This window comes from Dinoponera quadriceps, unplaced genomic scaffold (assembly GCF_001313825.1).
Source record: "Dinoponera quadriceps isolate SergipeBrazil2010 unplaced genomic scaffold, ASM131382v1 scaffold1578, whole genome shotgun sequence".
NCBI lineage: Eukaryota > Metazoa > Arthropoda > Insecta > Hymenoptera > Formicidae > Dinoponera > Dinoponera quadriceps.
Window position 1 is genome coordinate 148568 of NW_014555832.1, and position 22932 is coordinate 171499.

General features: G+C 44.6%; 1 protein-coding gene across 13 annotated transcripts in view; it reads right to left on the reverse strand.

Annotated features, from left to right (window-relative positions):
• LOC106745520 (voltage-dependent calcium channel type A subunit alpha-1) overlaps positions 1-22932 on the reverse strand; it is a 78156-nt gene that overhangs the window by 44854 nt on the left and 10370 nt on the right. For all 13 annotated transcript variants that reach the window (XM_014621193.1, XM_014621194.1, XM_014621203.1 and 10 more), the window contains 5 exons: positions 8703-8817; positions 8038-8426; positions 3570-3673; positions 1924-2079; positions 797-1017 (listed from right to left, as the gene is read on the reverse strand). In XM_014621193.1, the coding sequence (XP_014476679.1) occupies positions 797-1017; positions 1924-2079; positions 3570-3673; positions 8038-8408 (852 nt within the window). In that variant the 5' untranslated portion in view covers positions 8409-8426; positions 8703-8817. The remainder of the gene's footprint in view (positions 1-796; positions 1018-1923; positions 2080-3569; positions 3674-8037; positions 8427-8702; positions 8818-22932) is intronic.

Below are 22932 nucleotides of genomic sequence, written 5' to 3' on the forward strand. Positions count from 1 at the left end.
ATATATATATATATATATATATATATATATATGTACATGTATATATATGTACGGACTCGCGCGATACAAGCAGTAAGAGTAGAAGGGAGTCCTCGAGTATCGAGTGAGATGAAACGATACTATCTTCCGAGACGGCTAAATTGATGAGGAAAGTTCGGAGGAAGAGGAATCGATTTATCATCATATTTTACGACACGTCAGTGACAATTATTACAAACGTATTCGCGCCGATTGTCCATCTTCTACGCTAGACAGCTCTCGTGTAGTTTTTGTCAAATTCGATTCAATTTGCGCAACTTCTCACCTCGTCTTGTGCGAGAATGTTCTCGACACATCCGTCAAACAATATACATATATATAATCCCGGAAAAAAGAAATTAACACACAAAATTTGAATAAAATCTAATTTCAAGAATTTTGACTAACGATTTTTCGATAATTCTCTACTTTCCGAGTTTCTCAAGATACACAACAGATAGGGGCGGGGAGCAATGAAATATATAAAAATACGATACAAAAGCGCGAAAAAAGCGCTGGCGGCCGATGAAGAGCCCGCGGCTCAATGGTGCTACGGGAGAATTTTGACTATCGATCCTTCGTATATGATAACAAGAGGGAAGCTTTGGCTTCTTGCGCCGTCGTAGGCGCAGAACGTGCTCGCGACAACGAGAGAGGTCGAAATTGCAGCAGAGAAAAGACAGAGAAGAGAGAATGAGCGAGAAAGATAGTAAGGTGGAATACAGCAAGAAAGAATAAAAAGAAGTTTCAACACTGAAGAACATATTTCTTGCTTTACCCAGTACAATATGGCAGTCCAGCCCTCCATAGTGATACACTGGAAGACAGTGAGCATGGCGAATCCGATGTTATCGAAGCTGGTGATGCCCGAGTTTGGTCCCTCCCAGTGTTCCATGCACGTCGAGACGTTCGCGTCGCACACGTGGGCCCCTAGCGGGGCCTCTGTCTTGTTATCCGTGTTGCACGGGCTCGGCTGCTCGCCCTCCTTTACGATTTTATCTGCAATGTCAACATCGTGAGAGACTCCTAACGCGACGTCCTCGGCCGTTTGGAACTCTCGAAAGTCGAATGGTATAGTTTTCCGCGAACAACTAATCTGATAGAAAATTATTGTTAGTTTCGGCGTCAAACATATCTTCTAGCCACAAAAACAGTCGGGAGAAGCATTTCTCTGGTAAGTGTTATTACAGTACCAGTAATAATAACCTAATATGCATGTTGCTACTACTATAAAGTATGTTTGGCGCCTAAACTAATTATAATTCTCTATCACTCCCTCTGCCTATCAGCAAATTCGGTTCGATCTCTGAGACGGATTTGATCTTGTTGCTTTCAAGAGAAAAATTATTCATGAACCGAGCAAACGCCCTCGTTATCTATGACCCTTCCTCAACGTTCTGGCACCAAAATATTTGTTGCTTCAACATGTTGCTACGTGACGCTGTTTATTGAAAATCGAACCGAACTTTATGTGAGTGATCTAATAAAAGTGAAATATCTACTTTTATGTGAACTTTTTGATTGATCTAATAAGTGTGAAATATCTACCATATTCCCGAGCTCTCTTAGAATCGTTTATATAGCGAGTAAAAAAGATATATGTGAATATATATTTATATATGGCACATATATACAGAGTGTCGAAAAAAATGACCGTAAAAAAAAAATATTCCCTCTACGGTATTCCTCTTTCAAAACTACTCAAATCGTGCTCTAAACACGTTTCTCATATGATTAAAATACACCTTATATAATAATAATATCACGAGAGAGAACTGGTATCTATACAATACGATACATATGATATATGAAAACTAGTAGCTAAAATAGTGCGGTACACGATACAAGAGCTAATATTGCGGTGAAAATTGTTGAATAATGATCCAAATTGTCAAGTATACTCACTGATGTCCATTATACTGTAGCACGTTTTATGCAGTGTACCCGAATAAAACTCGAGGCCGATGATAGCGAATATCACGATGGCGAAGAGTACCAGCAGACCGATCTGCAGGAGCGGCGCCATTGCCTTGATGATAGACTTGAGCACCACCTGAAGACCTGTGCGCAAAAAATTGCCGAGGAGTAATTAGGTTCAACCACCGTCCCCACGGGATCAATGCGGAATTCTACGTTCAACGGAACGGCTGCTGCCTCTCTCTATTCGTGCATGGCCAACGTCCGTTGCTCGAGGAGTCGCGCGTGAATCTTTACAATGCATCATCGACGTTGTTACATTCACAATTTTTTCAAAACAATCAGGAAGCAAGGAATCCAAGTACGTCGCAAAATTGATCAATCACGCGACATTCCCGATCGGAAAAGCCAGACTTTTTCTCTTTACAATCATCCGACTGAAAGTTACCTACAAGCAAACTCTCTCAAGGAGTACATTCGATATGTTGCACAAAATTTACGCGACATTAAATCTTTCTCGAAATGACTCCGCGTCGAAGAATTAGGACACCTCCGCCGCATCTAAACACAACACATCCAGCTCTCAATGATACCTATTTAGGCGATACTAGCAACATAAAACAAACGATCGATCTAAAATCGGCAAGGCATCTACGGGTGTAATAGAGATAGATAAATATATAGATAGAGAGAGAGAAAGATATATATATATATATATATATATANCTTGCAATTAAACGTTACTACTCTGAAATCTACTGACTCTTGACTTCCGAGATGGACTCGTTAATTCACTCGCTCGTTTAAATCTATATCTAGCCACTATATTCAAGAAATAGTAAATATCCTCGACGGCGGATCGCGCTGGATCTTCGAGGTGCCCGAATCCCAGACACGGGGAATTGGTTTCGAGCCAAGCTCTCTCTTTCTCTCTCTTTCTTTCGCTCTTTCTCGTCCTCGAGCAACAAGATCGCCCGCATTTTTGCCGTACGTCTAACGCCAAACGCGACCGTCCGATATCGATTTCTCCTCTTGCACGTTCTTTCAAGTACCTCTGAAACTGACGCTACTCAAGAACGTAAAAGGCGGAGGGTACAAAACCAGAGAGAACGACATTCAGCGCTAAATGTACAATCAAGCCACGCGCACCTTCGGCCCATACTCGCACCTCTGTCCAGCACCATCACACTTAACCGCGTCAGCCAACCCCCAAAAACAACCCCAGTCGACCGTTCGGCTCGCTCATTCAACGAGACAGAGATCGCGTCGCGACACGCAAGGTACACAGAGAAAACGATACACATCGTTAAGAGGGCAACACTGAAGGCATTTTTAGCGCTGGAGATGCGTTCGAAGGTATGAATGCGGGCGGAATTATTCGCGGAGAGACAATTCGCAGGACTTCGCGACAACGCCGGGACTTCCGCCCGACGAGCGTCTGAGCACCGACACCCCCGTTAACGGGCGTCGTTTAACGACAGTTTAACGCGGAAGCTTTTTCAGACTTTCTCTCTCTCTTTCTCTCTCTCTCTCTCTCTCTTTCTTTCTGTTTCTCGAGAAAGCCAAGCGTTCGCTCGAGTTCTAAACGCGAGATCGCTTCGGCAGTCTGTGTCGGTTACTGATGCGCTACTCACTCGGTATGCCGGAGACAAGTTTGAGCGGTCGCAACACGCGTATCGCACGCAACGTGCGCAGATCCACATCCAGCTGTATGCCTTGCGAGAACGCCGTGACGATCCTGCCCCAAAACACACACACCCCGCCACACTTTACTACTTACTACTCTATTACACTAATACTCACTACTTAAATACTTAGACTACGCCACTAGATGGTAACTAGCGTTCTCTAGCCTAACCCGGACGGTTCGTGGGAGATAACGCTATCGGGACGATCGGATGGAATCCCCGAACGTGGTCGGGCCAGATTCTGGCGAATTCAAATTGCTCACCGCGAGCGATTCTTGCGACAAGAAACAATGGCTAGATTCGGCGGAAAGGACAGCTCATCAGAGAGCGCTAAATGATTATCGCTCCTAATAACATATTTCCGAATTTATCAAGAATCTAAGAGAATGCTCCAATCATAGACAATAATCACTGAACGCTCAATGAGTTGCTTTTTTCGCTGAATGCAGCCAATTTATATACTTCTCCGACTACTTGTGCTGGCGATCTCTCGATTCAATTTTCACAAAATCGATCTATTTCTTCTAAAAATCTATTTTTAATCGATTCTTTTCTGTCCAATTCTTATACAAGTCGATTCTTTCAACAGAGAATGGACTTTTAATCTGTTAATATGTTCATTCATCAATGTTGTCTCGTCTAATGAAGAATTCAAACTGGGATCGACATATGATACAATTAGGATATTATTTCAGGTATGTATTTAAAAGGACTATGTAAGTAATGATAAATTTGGCTGTAAGCAAAAGTTGATTGTTCTATTAATTTCGTTTGTAAAATTATATTTCCACGTACCCCGTGAAACTCAATGACACGCGGATGTCACGACTAATAATTAATAATATATAATAATTAATAAACAAGTATATTGATCGATCGACAACACTGTCTCGTTATTTAGATCGCGTATTTTGAGGGCACGGCAAGAGAAATGCATCGTTTCCCGATTTATTAATTCTTCGACGTGACGACGCTCGAAAATCGACACGGAAAGATCGGCCCGACGAGGTAAAGTAAATGATCTACTAAAAAGGGGTGCTGGAAGGGCCGATGTGTATCTATGTATACTCTCTCTAGACTATCGATAAATGTAATAAAATACAGTATATATCTAGATCTAGGAGAATGTAACGCAAGGACGGGCTAGCGATAGCGGCTATAATCACGATGACGCGCGGCTCTAGTTTCTCAAGGATATCAATTCGCCGCGGTCGTCGACCGCCTCTCTCGTCTATATCCGACTGATCACCGCTGATCTTTCAAAAAGGGATCACTTTTCATTCGAGAAAGATAACGCGGAGAGATTTTTTTCTCCGGTCCAGTCAATACACAGAGTGAATTCGAAAGCCCGAGACTTTGGATTCCCTCAAACCGCACCGACGTATCCCGACGTAAACGCGCGCGAAAAGTTTCTATTCCAATATGTCAATCACGAACATATTCTTGAAACTATCTCTTTCTTTATCCGGCGCGGGGAAGCTGGAAAGCTATTTTTCGCTCTTACAAGAAAACAACCGAGATCAGATGTTGCACAACAGCTTCATCGCCGGGACAACGATTAAGCTGGGAGTGATTCAGCAGCCTTCCCTCCGCGGACTAATTCCGCAGCGAGAGAGGCCGAAGAATGGCGTTACCATGACTCTAACGAACCCCTCATCGGGAACGAGAGCTTCTTTAAGCGCTATACATTGTACGAAATAAAATAGGGGACACTCCGTCCGTGTAACAGCGCTACGTTCTATACCCTAGGCTCTTAATCGCGACTTCCTAAAGGCGGTAATTGAATCTTCCGCCGTGGTAATGGTAATAGGAATCCTTCGTTATTAAAGACGCTAATGACGGTGGACTAGTAGAGGCGGGCGGAAAAACTGGACGCTAGCTAGCTAGCGAAGAATCTGGTGGAAGCGGAAAGCGAGTTCCTAATTAACGGCAGGCACTTCAGGAGATGATCATCCTCGAGAATTACGGGAAAGTGGGAGAAGGGGCCTTCGGACGAAGCAACGATTCGGCCTGTCGTGAACTCCCTGTCCGTCTAAAGGTGTGAAACGGCCTTCTCTCTCCAAGCAAAGTGGCGAGCGTTCGCCGGGAACACGTTGCACTGCTCTAGGACACGTATCCGTTTAACAATGTATAGCCGGCTCTATTATTTAGCGAGTGCGGCTAAAGATAGCTAACCGCTAAATATAGGCGGCGGGTCACATCCTCTGTGTGCGTGTGTGTGTTTTTCCTTTCCTGTCTGCCCGCTCATGAGTGCGCATCTTAAGGGACTACTTGTCCGAACCGTTATCACTCTTCCGTAGGAAACGCCATTTCTCTTCCTTTTTCTCTCTCTCTCTCTCTCTCTCTCTCTCTCTTGAAGTATAACTATTACGACGAAAAGAAGTTTCTCAACCGCGGTCTAAATTACGTCCTGACGATTAAGTAAGAGTAGCGATTAAGTTTCAGCGTCTGTGAGATTGTCCGGCGCTCAAACCGCTCGCTATGCGCTCCTCTCCTTACGCATACATAACGAGTCATTCAGAATTGGAAATAAAATCGCTGAAATGTTGTTTCGCGTCCGTTCTACGTCGATAGACGAAAGAGGACAACAACTATGAGATAGTAATTGATGTCGTATTTTCAGCAATGCAAAATTTTCTCATGCGGCGTGCGCATTATCGGAAAAATGCACGAACGAAAAACATTTCACACTATGAAGTTTCTAATATCGCGAAAATTTAGCGTTCCCCGGGACAGAACTGTTACTCAAAAATGTAAATGGTGCACGCTACAGTCTCCTGAGACTTCGATCACGTGTGCGTAAGGTAAGAGCGATCGTAGATTTCCAACTGATCCTAATTCTAATCGCTCTATTTCACGCAAGTCTTCTATGAAGTAATTAGTAAATCTAGACGAGAAATACTCAGAATAATGTAGACACAGAGAAAGAGAGTTCATATATATGTGTGTGTATAAATATATAAATTATTATTCAACAAATATATCGACCAGCAACTCAACTAGCTTTACCCATCACCAACTCTTTATCTAGCGTTGTCAACAGATCTAAGACACCCATAGCCTCTAAGCGAAGGTTAGTAAAAACGTACGACGTGATTATACGCAGTTAGAAGACTAACGCAGGAGACTAGAGGACGGGAGCTAATAATATATAAATGTGTACGTGTTAGCGTGGGTGTATTTATGTGTATGTATTATGTTAGTGTGTCTTGTATAGACAAAAGTTCAAGTCGATGCTTCTCTCGCTTGCCAGAACTAGACGTCGCACCAGGTATAACTAAAGCGTGGAGAAACCGGCCGAAACTGAAAGGTCGAGCTAAGTTTCGGCGACGAGACATTAAAACTATGTTCGTAACTATGAGAACGCACACAAATTGCCAGGAGACACAACGTGGAGAACAAAGGTGGCGGTTCGAGAGAAAGGAATCTCGGAGGGGTTACAGTCGTTTGCTGCTCGACTGTTAGCTCGACTGTTACTGGCTTTTGATATCGGGGTGCTTGTTAGTCGCTGCTTTTCTTTCGCAGAACTCTGACTGACTCACTTGGAATTTTCGAAACCAGCTTTAGCGGTCTGAGGACCCTGAAGGAACGTAGCATACGCAGGTCGACGTCCACGTTTGTTTCGGCGAACACGGTCATCGACCTAATCCAAGGATTACTCTAGAATCTATCTGACCAACCGGCATGATAGTCGGTGTGTTTCCTTAAATCCTACGGCCGGAGAAACCAGTTCAAATCTCGCAGTCAGAATCTTCTACAAATAATGTGTATATACATTCATCGAGATTCGCCAACTATACATCAATTGAAAAGATTGTTCATATGGCTCGACGCGAATATATATAAATTAATAAAAAGGGAAAAGTTTATCTGTCGGCTCAATCGTGTCTACGACGATCGAACGTTCCGCCAGGCGGAACTAATTTCTCCGGCAATTTGTTTCCTCGCAAAGGTGTAAGCAGGAAAGGAATCGTTTCGTCGCTCTAGCCGCGAATTAATTAACGTATACTATGACGCGGCAATTATTCGTCGTTCACACATTTCCTCTTTCTCTCCTCAGTGATCAACGTTAACGATCTACCCTACTCATACGCATGAATAAAAAGTGTGAACAGTGCGGGCAAGATTGTTTATACGATGATATACGCGAGTGAGGAGAACTTTTCGTGTAAAGACGGTGAGGGGATGACACGCGATTTCGCTTACAGGACAATTAATAATCGGCAAATGATTAAATCAACCGCTCTCTTTCTTCAAAGGCGCGCGAGTGTGACTAACATCGTACCGATAGAAAAACGAGAGGGAGGGAGGAAAGGAGGGAGGGAGAGAGGGAGGACGCAGAGTGGAAAACTCACGGCTGACGAGACAAAGAAAAAAAAAGGGGGGGAAAGAAGAAGAAGCGTTTCGTCCTCACCCGGTCACCACGACGAAGAAGTCCATGATGTTCCAGATGTTGCGTAGATAGGAGCCGCGGTGGAGGATGAAGCCGAGGGCGAGGATCTTGAGGCTCGCCTCGACGCAGAAGATCCCGAGGAAGTAGACCTCCGTGGCCTCGAGCTTCTGTGCGAGTATAGTCTTGTCTTGCTTCGGCAGATGCTCTTCGAGGGCGAGGACCACGCAATTGGCGATGATGGTGAGCAGGACGGCGTACTCGAAGGGCGGCCACTCGATGATGAAGCGGGTGGCCTTCCGTATGCGGTTATCCTCCGACAGGATAAACAACGACGTGGTGCCCTTGCCAGCCCCGCCACCCGCTCCTCCGCCCTGATCTCGGCCTATTGCCATGTCCACCACACCAGGTACCTAAAAACGACACGTCGCTTTACTTTTCTTTCCAAACGGAATCGAGCGCCGTGCTGCTGTTAGATCCTCCTAAGCGATACGACGAGAAAAATGGAGCTATTAAGGGAGCCGAGACACACCGTTGGATTTGATCGGCCGTTCCGATCGAGCAATAGTCAGATAATTGAAGCTCAACTAAAATCTCGAACGTAACTCGGCTAAATATCGGGGAAGGAGAAAGCTGCTACCGGGGGAGATCGGAAGTATCGCGGACGTAACGACAATAATTGCTCTCACCTCCCCTCCGAAGCTAGTCCAGTCACCGAGACCACTCAGTCCGGCCAACTTCGGCCTTCTCCTGTACTGACTCGCGTATCCAGGGTCCCTTTGTGCCGCCTCTTGCGCTGCCAACCTGCAACCGACAGGAGATGAAAGGTGTTAGTTCGATCGGGCTTATATACTCGTGTCAAATCAGTGTATCATCACTAATGATCATAGCTATAGGCTGCAAGAGTCTGCAACAATTGTTTCCATCGGAGAGATCTAATCGCAGAAACGGTAAAAAAATTTTTATTATCTGACTAGAAACGTTTGGTTCGACAATGTCTTATTGTAGGGATAGGTATAGTGCGGATCGAAGGAAAGCCCCCGAAGTGGATGGGCACACCGCAGTCCGTCGGTCTTATTAATGCCTCGACTAAATTAACGGTACCACTTATTAACGGCTCGATTATCGGCTATTAATGGATGAACTGTGTCATTAGGCGAACGTGTCGTTCATTTGCGGTTGCGCCGATATTCAAGTCCGATTTAACGTAGAGCGAGCGTAATCGAAAAAACGGTGACCGCTGTTAATTCGACCGTTTTATCGAGAACCCTCCAATCCGAGAAGATTATATTCAGGCTGCGTGTTTCCCGCGAAAAATCGGCCACGTGACCACCGTCTCGGGACCTGCTCGCTCGAGCTTAACTGCTGAATATGCAAGCGCGTTAATCAGCAGTCGGGCAACGTTAATCGGAAAGAGACTTTCGAGATCCGCCGTCAAAGTTTCCACTCTCGTGGACGAGAGTGCGTCCCGAGTGTACGGAAAATTTCGGGGCGGAATTATTCACGCGCCGTGTGGCTACTCGCTTGGCTGGCCGATGGCTCAGAGAGATCGCGTCGTCATGAAAGAGCTCGTTAATGGCGAACGGAGGCTGCATAACGCGGCTTCAATTAAGTGCATTAGCCGAGACTTTTGCGACAGACAGACAAGCTCCTCTCGGCGCTGCAGATAGAGCGAGCAAGTGCAATCAAGGTACACGATAATGCAATAATTCACGGCAAGGATCTCCCGCGCGTAATGCGCCGACTACGCGATGCACGCAATAACGCCGATGACGAAATTGCTGCGCCATCGTAAAATCAGATCGAAGGACACGAAAGCTCGACGGGTACATTATTATCTTTGTGATAAACGCTCCCCCCGTGCGTATATGTGCATTACGTGCGTTCTAATTTTAACGTAACGAGCACTTTATTGTCAGATCAATCGAATTGCCGCTTAAAGTTAGTTAACATTTTATGTGTGTTATTAATATTTCGTTTCGAGCGCTTCGTTTCGAATATCTCAAACGGGACACTTTGGCCGCGAGCTGATCGATGTTCGAAAAATTGGCGCCGCAGGGGTAACACGTTCTGATTCCCCGATTAAAATATTTCGCATGATGCGCCCCGTCCGGAGAATTCGAGGAAAATAAGGATTCAGATACGAAGAGCGATTTTAAATCATTTCCGATGCAACCGCTTGCTCAAAAGAGATGATTTTCTAATCCTACCGAGAACGGCGACGCGACTGAATCGAACATCTTAGATTCACTCATGCCGTTCTCTAAAAAAAGCTTGCTGCTGAATTTGCACAACGTGGGGAGCAGTCTATTCCCGATCGATCGTAGCTGAAATTGGGATGTCCCTCGAAAATCCGTAAAGAGCACTCGAGATCTTTTCGAGAACGTCGATATGTGTTCTATTTTTTTCACAACGCACACATACATACGAATAACGTTACAACGTTCGAGCAGAGAGCAAATCTCTTCGCCAGGAATTTATTTGACAACATGTGTGAAAATGACTTTTGCTGAATGAATGTAGAGCGAATACAAACTCCTGCCATTATCGTCAGTTACTCTCTTAAGTTGAATCAGGGAAAATATTACTAATTAAATCAGTGAAACAGTAATCTACCGGTAATCAGTGAGTATTCACTAATTTTTTTTTTTGTAGAAACTCTCTCTCTTAGCTCTTTTGTCTAACACTTCACCGATTTTAGCCAATAAAAGATTCATTGTAAATCGCTGTTACGCATCCTGTAGCAGAAACATACACGGAAAAAAAGTTTGTTGAATTCACCAGACAATGAACGAACTTAAACGTTTTGGTTGAAATAGAATTCCTAGTTCTTATGATCAAAATTCGGTTCTTATAAGCAGAAATTCTGTTTCCTTCAACCGAAACGCATTTGTTTCGTTAAAAGCCAAAAGATCGAAAAGTATTGGCGTTTCCAAATCTCGACTGAGCAAAATCTAATCGAAGTTAATCGAAACAAGGAGTGCAAAGTCTCGTCGACGTCGGTCGAGAGCAAGCCGCGCATAATATACGATAACAGATAAAGTTTCGCGATTTGTCGCGCGACTCGAGGAAAGAAAAAGTTCGCGCTGAGATTCGCTTTCACGTATCTGCAGAATCGAATAATACGGAGAGCGGAATAGCGCCTGCCAATTTTATCGGTCACTTCCATAACGTTCCCTCATCCTGGTTTTACGACTCTCTTCCCTCCCCTTTTTCGCCGGCCAGAAATGGCCGGCGGCTGACGAAGCGGCGCCAGCGGGATAGAGGTTCGCAAGAAATAATTAATATGCAAGAATATACGAGATCGTGGAGATCGAGAATAACAAGACGTAACTCGAGCTCGTCTTTCTCTCTTCCTTCCACGCTTCAAAAATATCTTTCGAATGAAAAATCAAACGTCGTTACATCGGCGGTTTTTCGCGACTTGTCACTTGTTGCTTTGCATTCGGCAGCTCGAGTTTTGTCGGCAATCGAAATTGTCGATTTGTTTTCCTTTCTTAGACACACCCAATTTATTAAAATAAAGATGTTGTCAATGATTGTGTCTAAAATCTTCTCAAATATGTGCCATTTAATTGATTTAAATAATATCGTACTTGAAAAATGTGTTTACAACTCGAATTCGGAAATTTGAGGTCTTGAGTCAATTTACGTACTGCATTACTGCTACGCTTTAGCTATTCATGTATTTTGTATTGCCTAAGTTTTAAAATGACAACTTTTACCAGTAAATAATCGGATAACATTTAAACACAAGATATTTTACTGTGTAATTTATTAAAATATTGTTATTTTCGGATGTTACAGATTGGGAAAAATTCTTGTTTTATTTTAGTTGATATTATATATATATCATTAAAATTATATATGCTCGAGAAATATATCATAATTAAACATCTGGAAGAGTTATTTCTCGGCTCCGTCGGAATTATTGTTCGTGCTTATTCGTGTCTCAGCCTAACGTCGCTGAATTATTGAGAACAGGACAAGAATAATTGATCTAGTTTGTTCTCTGTGATGGCGGGATCAATACTACTCTCGAAAATGAACCGGCCGGCTAGTCCGATCGGTGTGTGTGTCTGTTTTGCAAGGACGCCGCGAAATGGAGCAATACACCTAATGGAAAGGATTCAATTGCGATCATGGAGATTGTTGCAACAGGTGTAATTCTTCGACGATTAGACTGGCTTAAGTTAATTATTATTAAAATAGCGACGTTTCGGGATCATCACGGCGATATTATTAAACCAACTTGTCACACGTCGCGGCTGTTTAATTTAATCAGCGGAATTTGTGCGACGCTACTAAAATCACACTGTTCGTTCGTCGTATACATATATGTGTATTGTGTATATATATATATATTTTTTTTTTATTTATTACGTTATATTTTTCTCGGTAAATCCCCACAAAGAGAAGCGTCCGCTAATGAGAGAATCACCTTCCCTTCAATCCTATATTTTACAAAATGCATCGTGATATATTTTGTTTGCCCTCGTGCGAGATCAGCAATCCGAGAGAGCTGTGATCGCGATTATTAGACCGCGGCTTCGATCCCCGGGACGAATCAACCGGCGTTTACGTCGCATCGAGTCGCGTCGCGCTCGTAAAACAGGAGCAGCGGGGATGTCTTGCGCTTGCAACGGATTGCCGCATGCGGCGCGAAGGTTAATCGCGATTTATGCAACAACACTGTGTTGCAACGCGCGCGCGCGCTCTCCGACCGGCGCGCGGTTTTTACCAGTTAGCAAATAACGGCGGGACGCCAAGCCGTGCCAAATGCTCGTGTTACCGGACGCCTCTGTTTTTCATCGATAGTAATTAATACGTGCCGGACGCTTTCGGTCGAATTTTTTCCTTCTCTCTCTCTCTCTCTCTCTCTCTCTCTCTCTCTCTCCTCATCCGCGCGTCGGATTTCATAAATATTCAGCCGTCGTTGAATATTTCGGCTACCTCCGGACGAAGGGAAGTCACGTGCGGGCAAGCGGACACTCGAGCCACTTACATCAAAAGGCCCTGTCATTTTGAATTTTGAGGCGCGTTATACGGATTTTACGAGGTCGAATTCAATGTCTTCAATAATAAAAAGGGTCCGTCCTATATAAAACACGTGTCAGCCGCGCGTGTCCCTAAACGGGAAAATCGCAGCGCTGCTGAGGATGGTTCCGAGAGACAAATCTTGAAGGTAAAACCGTAAAAGCGTGGTAAAAATTGTGTGTTAAAAACAACTTGTACGTTTTAAAAAATAACACATTTTATACTTTTCAGTGTCGATTAACAGGTGTTAATTTTTCGCATAATATCTGTGTTACTTTTAAACATATTCATATTCCTCGTATTAAATGAAGACGAAAATTTGAGTACACAGTTTGGGACATATGAAATGTTAAATGCAGCACAAAGTGTTTTACCGTTAAATCTAACATAAAACTTTTTACTGTGTAACACAAAATTGTTTACCCTGCGATAACCGAGAAATCTCACGGCCACGTGGAAACGAAAAAAAAAAGGAGAAGAAAAAGATTCATTCGGCAAACCGACGGACGTTCCAGTTTCAATGGTTAAACATCGCGTCTGAAGTAGAATGCGTCGGATAAGAAATCGCGCGAGGGTTGCGACCGCGCAAAAACTGCTGGTGGCGCGCGTTAAAGTTCCGCGGCAAAGGGTGATCCCGATTCCTCGCTAATTGAAGTAACGAGAGCGAACGAAAGCGGCGGGCGCGAGTCAGGGTGGCTCCGAGTGGCCGATACGAAAAGAGAAGGGTATTTGTTCCGCGAAAATAGAGCGCGCGCGCCGCATGATATACCTTATTCTCAAAGCGTCTCGAGGGTTTATCGAAGAGAGAATACTAATTCTATCTCTCGACCCCGGTTAACCGGGCTGCGCGAGCGCGACTTAACAGAGAAAGAACTTATCGATTTATTATTCGCGCTGGTAATTCGCCCCGTTAATTATGTACATTTCTGATAGGGCGACCGGATATCGTTAGCGTTCGGCGTCGCGACACTAGCACGAGAGACAAGAGTCACGTTAAAAGGGCGATATACACGCGAATGGCTCGAAGTTTGAGTTTTTCTGCTGACCACATTATTGAAAAAAAAAAAAAAACGCAAAGAGTTTCGATGGATAAAACCAGGAACCCGTCGAAAAATATCGCGTTTTTAACTTTCGCGGTGTACCTTGGAAAAAGTGTACTTCGTTTCTCTTCCCGGTGCTGGAACTTTCCTGTAAAAACAGAACCTCTCTCTTTCACTATCTCTCAACAATTATAACTCCGCCGATGGGACGAAGTGAAACGTTAAAATATCGAAAATACTCGAATTAACGCGTTTAATTGATGCATTGAACGCCGTCGATCAACCGGCAATATGTTATATAATACTACCTCTCATTAATCTACGTATAAGATGTAATTAATTGCATTTGAAGAATTACTTACACGACCGACGGGAAGCTAATGAGACGAATTAAAAGATATATATGTTTCAAATTTTATTTCTTCGTCATATTTTCAATAATCAAATCGTCGGTCAAGTTTGCGTGCAATCAATGGAAATCAGCGCGGCGTCTCTCTCAACGTATTAATTAACGAGAGCGTTTGATTTATACGCAGTCGTACCGTTGTGAAATAATTCATCGGCACGAGAAATCGCGTTTCACCCGCGAGTATTTTGAAACACGAGCGCGTAGACGAAGGACTGACCAGACTTTGAATCGAGTCTGCTTGCGTATAGGTAGCGCCAACGAAAGGGAGGCGAAGGAACATTAAAAATAATTGACCTTCGATTCCGGATCGACGGGCAGGCAACGCGACGCGGCCGTCGCGTCACAAGGCCGCCACCATTATTTTCCCTTTTTCGCGACGCACTCTTTCAAATGTTATCGGACCGCACGAGAGGCGCTCTCGTCACGCACAGATCCACCGTGTCACGATGAGAAGTCGGACCGAGGCGATTCCGCCGTCCAATACGACAGAGAGAAGAGTGTCAGACTCTTCCGCTCGTTTTAACGACGCTCCGCATGACATAATCTTGCCGCGATCGATTTAACTCCGGGACGTGCACGCGCGCTCGTCCTTCCGTGTATCCTTGCAATTTCGTACCACACGCTGCTGGAACGCTGCTCCTCGAAATAGATTTTGACGAATTCTGTGCGCGCGTCACCGGAAGTTTATTTTCAAAACAAACGTAATTCTTTAGCTAAAGAAAAAAAGACGACTGTAAATTTATATGGACCGTTTGGGATATGTATTAAATTTCATATTTTTTCTTGCGCATAGGGTATTTATTCCGACTTTTTTATGCGTAATTCTAATTATTATACATGACGTCGGAGCAACGTAAGTTTTTCATCGACTCGCAAAACTTGAATGGAACGCAGCTCTTTCGCGAAATCGGCTTATCGCGCGGCAAAATTCCGCCCGTCGTTCGATTAACGATGCGGTGATCGATCGTTTCTGCGTAATTTATATCTCCAAATCCAATGAATCGTCATTAATAATGGATAGCCGGTACGGATTAGACTCCACGTCGTTCATTATTCAGGTCCAGCCGCGCGTAAAAGGAATTATGTCTTCGGGAGTTCGCACGGATTCCTAAATCCGTCGCGGCTCCCGAGTAACCGTTTCTCACCCCGCGTCGTCTATTCATAGCCCACGTGTAAGCCATCTCGAATTATCGGATGCCATCGTGGTAACCGCTAATGGTGGTATTCAATAACGCGCGAAACACTCGGACGACAGACTCCGAGTCGGCAGCCGATCGATCGATCGCCGCGGAGCGTGTCGGGGAAAACAACAGCCGCATCGACGATGAACCGCGAGACGCGATCCGAACAAGCAACGTGACGAGACTCAATGAGACAGAGGTGCACCTGAATCGAAACTTTGGACCTGTGTCAACCTTTAATTCTACAACATATTAGGAGCTAAGATAGCAAAGTATGTTCAATTTCAATTCTAATAACCCTTTACTCCGATCATGTCCGTTTTCGCTTTTTTAGCATCGATTGGAAGTAATATTAAAATTAAATCTGTAGAATCAAGAAAGAAGTTAAAAAGTGTCAGTAAATCGTCAAAATAGATTTTTATCGGTCTATAAACCGTCTAAATAGACGCAAACTATCCGTAAGAGCGTCAGAGTATCATGAAAATTTGGACACCGGGCACCGCCGTTGAGAGAGGTCGCATTCCTCGCCGGGTCGGACCAGTCATCGTCTGTGCGTGGAGACCAAGACGCGTGTGTCCCTTGGCAAAACAATTTCTATGTACATGCCGTAGGGCGTCTCCCCGCCACGATCGTTACTCGAAAACCGGCGTCGCCCTCCTAAAACGGTAGCAGCCAAAAATCCTAGCTACGAACCCCATGACGACCGTCGTGGCGCCCAGCCGGCGTCGTCGTCGCCGCCACCCCCACCAAAACCAGCCCAGCGAGACCCGGGCATCCCCCCACGCGGGGAGGGTGGCGTCAGAACGTTGCGGAGAGAACGGCGTCAAAGAGGACGGCGGAGGGTAGCGGGCGCCCCTGGTGACGTCACGTCAGCGCCATTTCGTCCAGTGACGTCAGCCCCACGACGACGACGATGACTGCCGGCTGCGTAGCTACTCTCCGGCATGGCCTCCCTTACCTTGTACTTGTATGCCGCACGTGTGACCAACGGTATCGTGCCGTGTGTATGTATGTGTGTGGAGGAGGGAGAGTTTAGGAAGGTACCGTCGCCAACGTGGATAAATTAACCCTTCACCCTCCTCGAGTCGACGCGACTTCGGCGACGGCGAGAGACGCCGCGTGACTTTCGCGTCAATCTCGAAGATTGGACGGCGCGTCCTATTTTCGGGAGCGTAAGAGCGAGGGAGGACATTATGGAAATGTATCGAGAGGGAAAAAGGATATGCTCGACGTTCGTTCTCGGTTATCTTCTCTCGAATTTTTGCGAAGCTGCAGGAATATTGTCAGAGCAAATGGTGTCGCTTTAACTAACTCCTCTTAACGAACGCGAAGGCGACTCGACCCGGCCGATGAATCAGTATCCTAATGGGTTAATTGTGTCCGACTTAACTCCGGAACGGCTCGTGGTTACAACATAAACTCCTCGTCTGGACACATGATTCTCTCGCGCACAAACTTCGATCTGATTGCAAGTAGTCCACCCTTGTGACGATCGGGGTGAGTACCGGGAGTTGGCCGCGCTAAAGCGAAAGCTCTCGGAGAATTTTGGCCCGTGACTTTTCCTCGATAAATTTATATTAACCCTCTAGTGGCAAAGTGGATTTTCAGAATGTCAAAGCATTTTTCAAAGTGTTTTATTGGAATTATTTAAAGCTAATAATAAGCTTTATAATGTTATTTTTTTTCACCTACAAACAAACAGAGGAAGTTTGTTGTTATGTTATTAGATATTATTTATTATTCGCCTCTTCTTCTCAGCTTATAAATTCTGCACTTAATAGAAAAGAAAGGTTTTCACTGAAATTATTTCATCATATCCAGATTAGCGTGTAATGTAAATCCAGGAAAGTCTGATTTTCAATTCGAATTAAAGAGATTCGACGTGAAAACTTCAGATTCGACCACGCACACTTCTGTATAAATGAAAGCGTCGCGAGAAAAAGTATAATAATTCGTTGGTCTTCTAATCACTGGTGAAGAGGAATCTGCGACGTCCCGTTGATTTTCGCCAGAGGTAGTGCGCGCATCGATCGGATACAAAGTCATTATTCGGCGAAAGCGACGCGCGAACGTGGACGACACTGTAGATGCGCGCTCTCGAGCATGCGGCACGAGGTATGTCGACAGAATGCTTCTCCGGGCTCGAATGCGCGTCTCGTTCATGGCCGCGATCGAGTGTGGCACGCTGCGCTCGATTTGACGTCCGATGATTAATACAACTCGGAAGGGATGGACCGGACAGACGGGATATTGGAAAAGGGCGGGACGAGAGGAAGGATCGCTCTGTCGTAGAAATAAAGTACTAATCGCACGTTACGGTTACTTACGTTCCGATAACAAACGAAATTCATCCTTTCTCATCCCCTGCGATGAATTGATTATTTGTTTCGTTTATTTGATCACATAGAGACGGAAGAAAATTGATTCCGCCGAGAGCGAAAAATTGCATTTTGACGAGCGGGCAGAAGTTAAAACGCGTCTAATTTTAATTGGAAATTCCCCGGGCTTGCTTCAGGCGGCGTTGTCGCGACGACGCGAGAAAGCCGGAAATAGGCGGTAATTGACGGAATCAAGCCGGAAGACGGGCGACTTCCACAGAACGCGGCCGAAAGTTCCGCCTGGCGGAACCCCCGAAAGGCCCGTCGAGAATATCCGTCCCGTGGGCGCGCGGAATCGTAAGTGGGACAGGAACGACGTAGTCGAGAGTGCAGCGTGACATCCTCGACGGGGTCGCAAGTTGAGCGATAAATTATCTATCGGGGATGAAACGGCAGGAAAACGTCGCGCGAAATTTACCTGCACACCTCATCTTCGGTACGGAGGAAGAGGTTGCTTCGTCGAAATATTTTACTTCCCTCACTCGCTCGGCGCTGAGGTTCGCGTGCAGTTTTTAAAAATGGAATCTGTGTATTCTCGCGAATAAATTTATTAAACCGGGGAGGGGGAGGTAAGCGGTAGCTACATGGGAACGCAGTTACCGCTTTCGTTCGTTCGTTGCCTCGTCCATTCGTTTGTTCACGTCGCGACGGACGAAACCGGTTCGTGAGAGCTACGAATTTTGCCGAAGGCCAAAACGCGGCTAAATTAAATTGCGCCAACCCAATTTCGTCGTAAGTGAAATAAGGAGCTACGGATACTGCCTTGTCTACCTAATATATTGAATTACCATTGGAACGCCGCGTGTATAATTCGCGCCTGAGTGCGCTCCGCCGGCAATTGCACACGCACCGCCCCAACGGCATTTTTCAACTATTTATTCCTCGTATCGATGGATCCGGCGAATTTTGCAACGGCATATTTATCGCGACGATGTGACGGCAAAAAATGCCAAGAGAGAAAGAGAGAGATTGTAAAATTTATAGTCAAATAGTTTGAGGTCGCGAATATAAAATTTTCAACCGAGTGTGAAACCGTCGCTACCTCGGCTGCTTTTTGTTCCTTTTCTGCCTTTCTTTTTTTAATTTTCGGCTTTGACGAATCCCGCGCGCAGTTGTACGTCTTGTTTGAGCGATCTATCCATCGATCGCGACTAAAAACGCATAAGCTAATAACGAGGCGAGCGACTGACGTAATCGGACGCTTTCTGGAGGCAAATAGATCGAAAGGTAATTTCGCTGGAGCATGTAGGCGGCTATTACGACCTGTACTCTGTTGGTCTTCTACCTCTCCCACCCTCTTTCGTACACACACTTGCCGCCTCCTCATCTTTTCTTGTTTCAGTTCTCAATTTAAAATATTGATTTTAAACAAAGTAATTGTATAAATTTTTAATTGGGAACCAAAATATCACCTTTTCCTCTATTATCAAGTCTAATTAATTTGTTTACTAATTTCATTTAATTATCCACCTCGATCGAGGACGATCTCTCGTTCGGTTCGATAATAGCACTATGTTTTGTCGCGAATAATGAACTTCTCAGAGACCCCGCCAAAATATTGTTCTACCCTGACTCCGATATTTAGCGCAGCGCGCTTTTTGCGGTTACGCGGGAACGAATATGCGAGGACAGGCCCCACGGAGAGGGAGTTCGGAGGAAGAAAGAGCCTCGCGAGTAACAGCCGGGCAAATATTTGCGCCGACCGCGCGAGCGGTTCGTAAATTGCGGCGATCGGGCAATGCGCAGTCAGTCGCAATCAAGGCGTTTTTCTGATCGTCGAATCAATCGGCCACCACGCCGGCCGCGTGGGGGTTTTCGCGAGAGTCACAATGAAGCCCCTCGAATGCGCCAAACTGACGTTGAGTGGGAAAAAAATCTCTTTTCAATTTTATGACGCATAAGGAATTACGTACCAATGAGAAGATATATTTAACGGAGATCGATTCCCACCGTAAAAGTTTCTTCGAAAAAGACTTTTTCTTTTTATAAATGATAAACTATGATATTACTTAAAAATTGTCCAATTTGTGTAGAAATTTTAGAAAAAGCTTCGAAAGCACAAAATATCGCAGATAATGCAAATGTAAAAAGTTCAGAATTTCGAATTATTCAACGGAAAGGAATTTTATTCTCCTCCACTTCGAGACAGAAGGCATTAAAGGCGTGCAACTTCGCCGCGAGTTTTAGCCGCCAATAGAACGATTCGACGCGGTAACGTCTGCGAGAACGGCGCCGACATGTGGGGCAGCTTTTCGAGGGGAGGTCCCGGAATCTATTTGGAGCAAGGTTCATCCTCACGGAAATTAGCGAAGACAACGGCGGAGCGCGTCGTGTCGCGACGCGAATCGCCGATCGTCGCATTGGCAAGCTCTCAAGTCGCGCGATTTTTCCGGGCGACACACGAGAAAGCTGCGTAAAGCAGGGGCTTCGTAACGCCAAGATTGCGGGTTGAAAGAGCGATGGGGTATGCCATGAACGCACGCGAACGTCTGGCGCCTGCGAGCGTCGCATGAGACGTGCGCGTGAGACGTGCATTTCAACCAATTTAGCCGGCCGGTAGTTAATTTACCCGTAACTCAAAATAATGAAAAAATTACCAATTGACCTACATTGCACTTAAAAGTGACACCAAAAGTTTGACGGTAATTCAAAGCCCGGGTTAAAAGTTTAAAGGAGACTGTAAGACGGCCGTAGCGGTCTGATTCAACACTGGCATTTCTACTTGACGCGCGTTCTCAAGTGGTTGCAGCCGGCGTCGTATTTCGCCGCGACGAATTGAGATTTTCTACTTAGGCGACGATGAAAAACGAGCTTCATTTATGAAAGGGGGGGGGAACATTAACCCCTTAACCTACGATTTAGATTCGAAAATTTCGGGCCTTGCATCTACCACAATTATTACATCCCTTACCAAATATTCTACAAATCCCGATCATCTACTACGGGCTATGCCCGTAATATTTACGTTTGGGCCGATCATCTACTACTTGCTATGCCCGTAATATTCACGTTTGGCCCGATCATCTACTACGGGCTATGCCCGTAGTTGTAGGTTAAGGGGTTAAGCATATATATAATGACTGTTAATTCTAAATAATATGAGGAGGAAAGGAATTCCTGCAATTCGTCTTGACATCAACATTCGGAAAATACAATAAAGCTAAAATGTCTCGGAATAACTCTCACTCACTCACTGCGCGTAAATGAATGCGAAAACATTGTTTTCGTAAAACTAGGAATGTTTAATGTGAGAACAAGAATAATTATGAAATGTACAACGAGATCAGAACTCGGTCATGTTGACACACAGCAGCTTTATTTTATATATAAGTTAACTGAATTAAAAAATTATGTGATACTCAAATGTAAGAATAAATGCTGAAATAATAGATTATAATCACTAAAAAAGAAACAAATAAAAACGTCATAGCACGATAATAGTAATTATTTACCCAGTCAGCAATAAGTGATATCTCACGGTAGAATCGTGGGGACTAATTAATACATACCGATATACCGGATGTTCTACAGATTTAGTAAGGCACATTCCGGGACGATAGTTATCAATGAATGACTAGCACACGCGATACCGAAAGGGCGAGCGAGTCGAACCCTTCCGAGAAGAGCAGCGGGCCTTCATTGATACTAGAATCAGATTAGGGGCGGTACACTCGCATTTCCCCGAAATGAGCTTCGAAATTAGGGCATGCGGATTTTATTATATACCTTACACACAGACGTGTATATACACTCACACACAATTCCGCGAATTCGCGGCCTGTGAGCTGCTGACTCAATGAATGTGGGTGAAGTCACCGTTCTGTGAATCGCGCCGACGAACTGAATAAAACTTGTAACCGGTAACGCGAGCGTGTCATATCCCCTTTTCGGCTTACTACCCTGCCACGTGCTGCTGACATTTAGAAAATAACCTGACTGGAATTACTTTCTAAGAATCTTCTAAATAGATTGTTGTACTACCCCGACAATAGAGATGATATTATGCGGATATGCCACGTGTCTTTTCGTGGAATTTCTCTTGGCCTTCTTATCGATGTTAGATAGACTCCGTTGAGAGACGTTGGAAAATTTACGCTTGGAAAGTGTAAGTTAGAAATGTCGATTATTTTGCGGAAGACATCTCTTCAGAATGTTTTATCAATTAGGAGTTACTTGTTTATCTAAGAATTATTTTTATCTTATCTTCCACCTTCTTGTTCCATTTATTCTCTTTAATTATAGAATAATTTAATCTATCATAGTCACACATTTTCGCGGAAACACCCACGCGTTCTGAGTGACCCATCCGGAAGAGTGCACTTGATGGAGGTACTTCGGGGAATTCTGCGGCTTGCACAACCATCGCTCATGTTTTACACATACGATTAACAGTATACGACATTCTTTATCGCGTGCCATTTATTATGGCGTGTTGTTCCGCGAATCGTTGATCGAGCAAAACCAAACGACGAAATATCAACCGCAGTCTGTCAAATAAATGGCTGTGGAATATGCAGCATGTAAAAAAACGCGCGTAACAATAATAAAGCGGTACCACCCTCTACGGAATTCCGTGTCTTCCCCCGAGATATTTGGATTTCCGACGTTACAAGAACCGATGAAATATTTAACTTATTCCGAACCTCCAAGAGAAAGAGAGCGAGATATATAATGCGGCTTGGTAAATTAAATCTTGCGAACGTTAAACAGCCGAGGCAAATTTTATTTTTTCAGGAAATTCGAGTAATCTTCTACGTGGACGGAAATTTAATTTCGAATTTAATTACCGAGACATTCGATGTTGAAGATTAGAGAGTTTCAAACTAATATGATGGAGTTTTCCCATTTTCGCGAGGATTTTCGAGGGGAGGGTC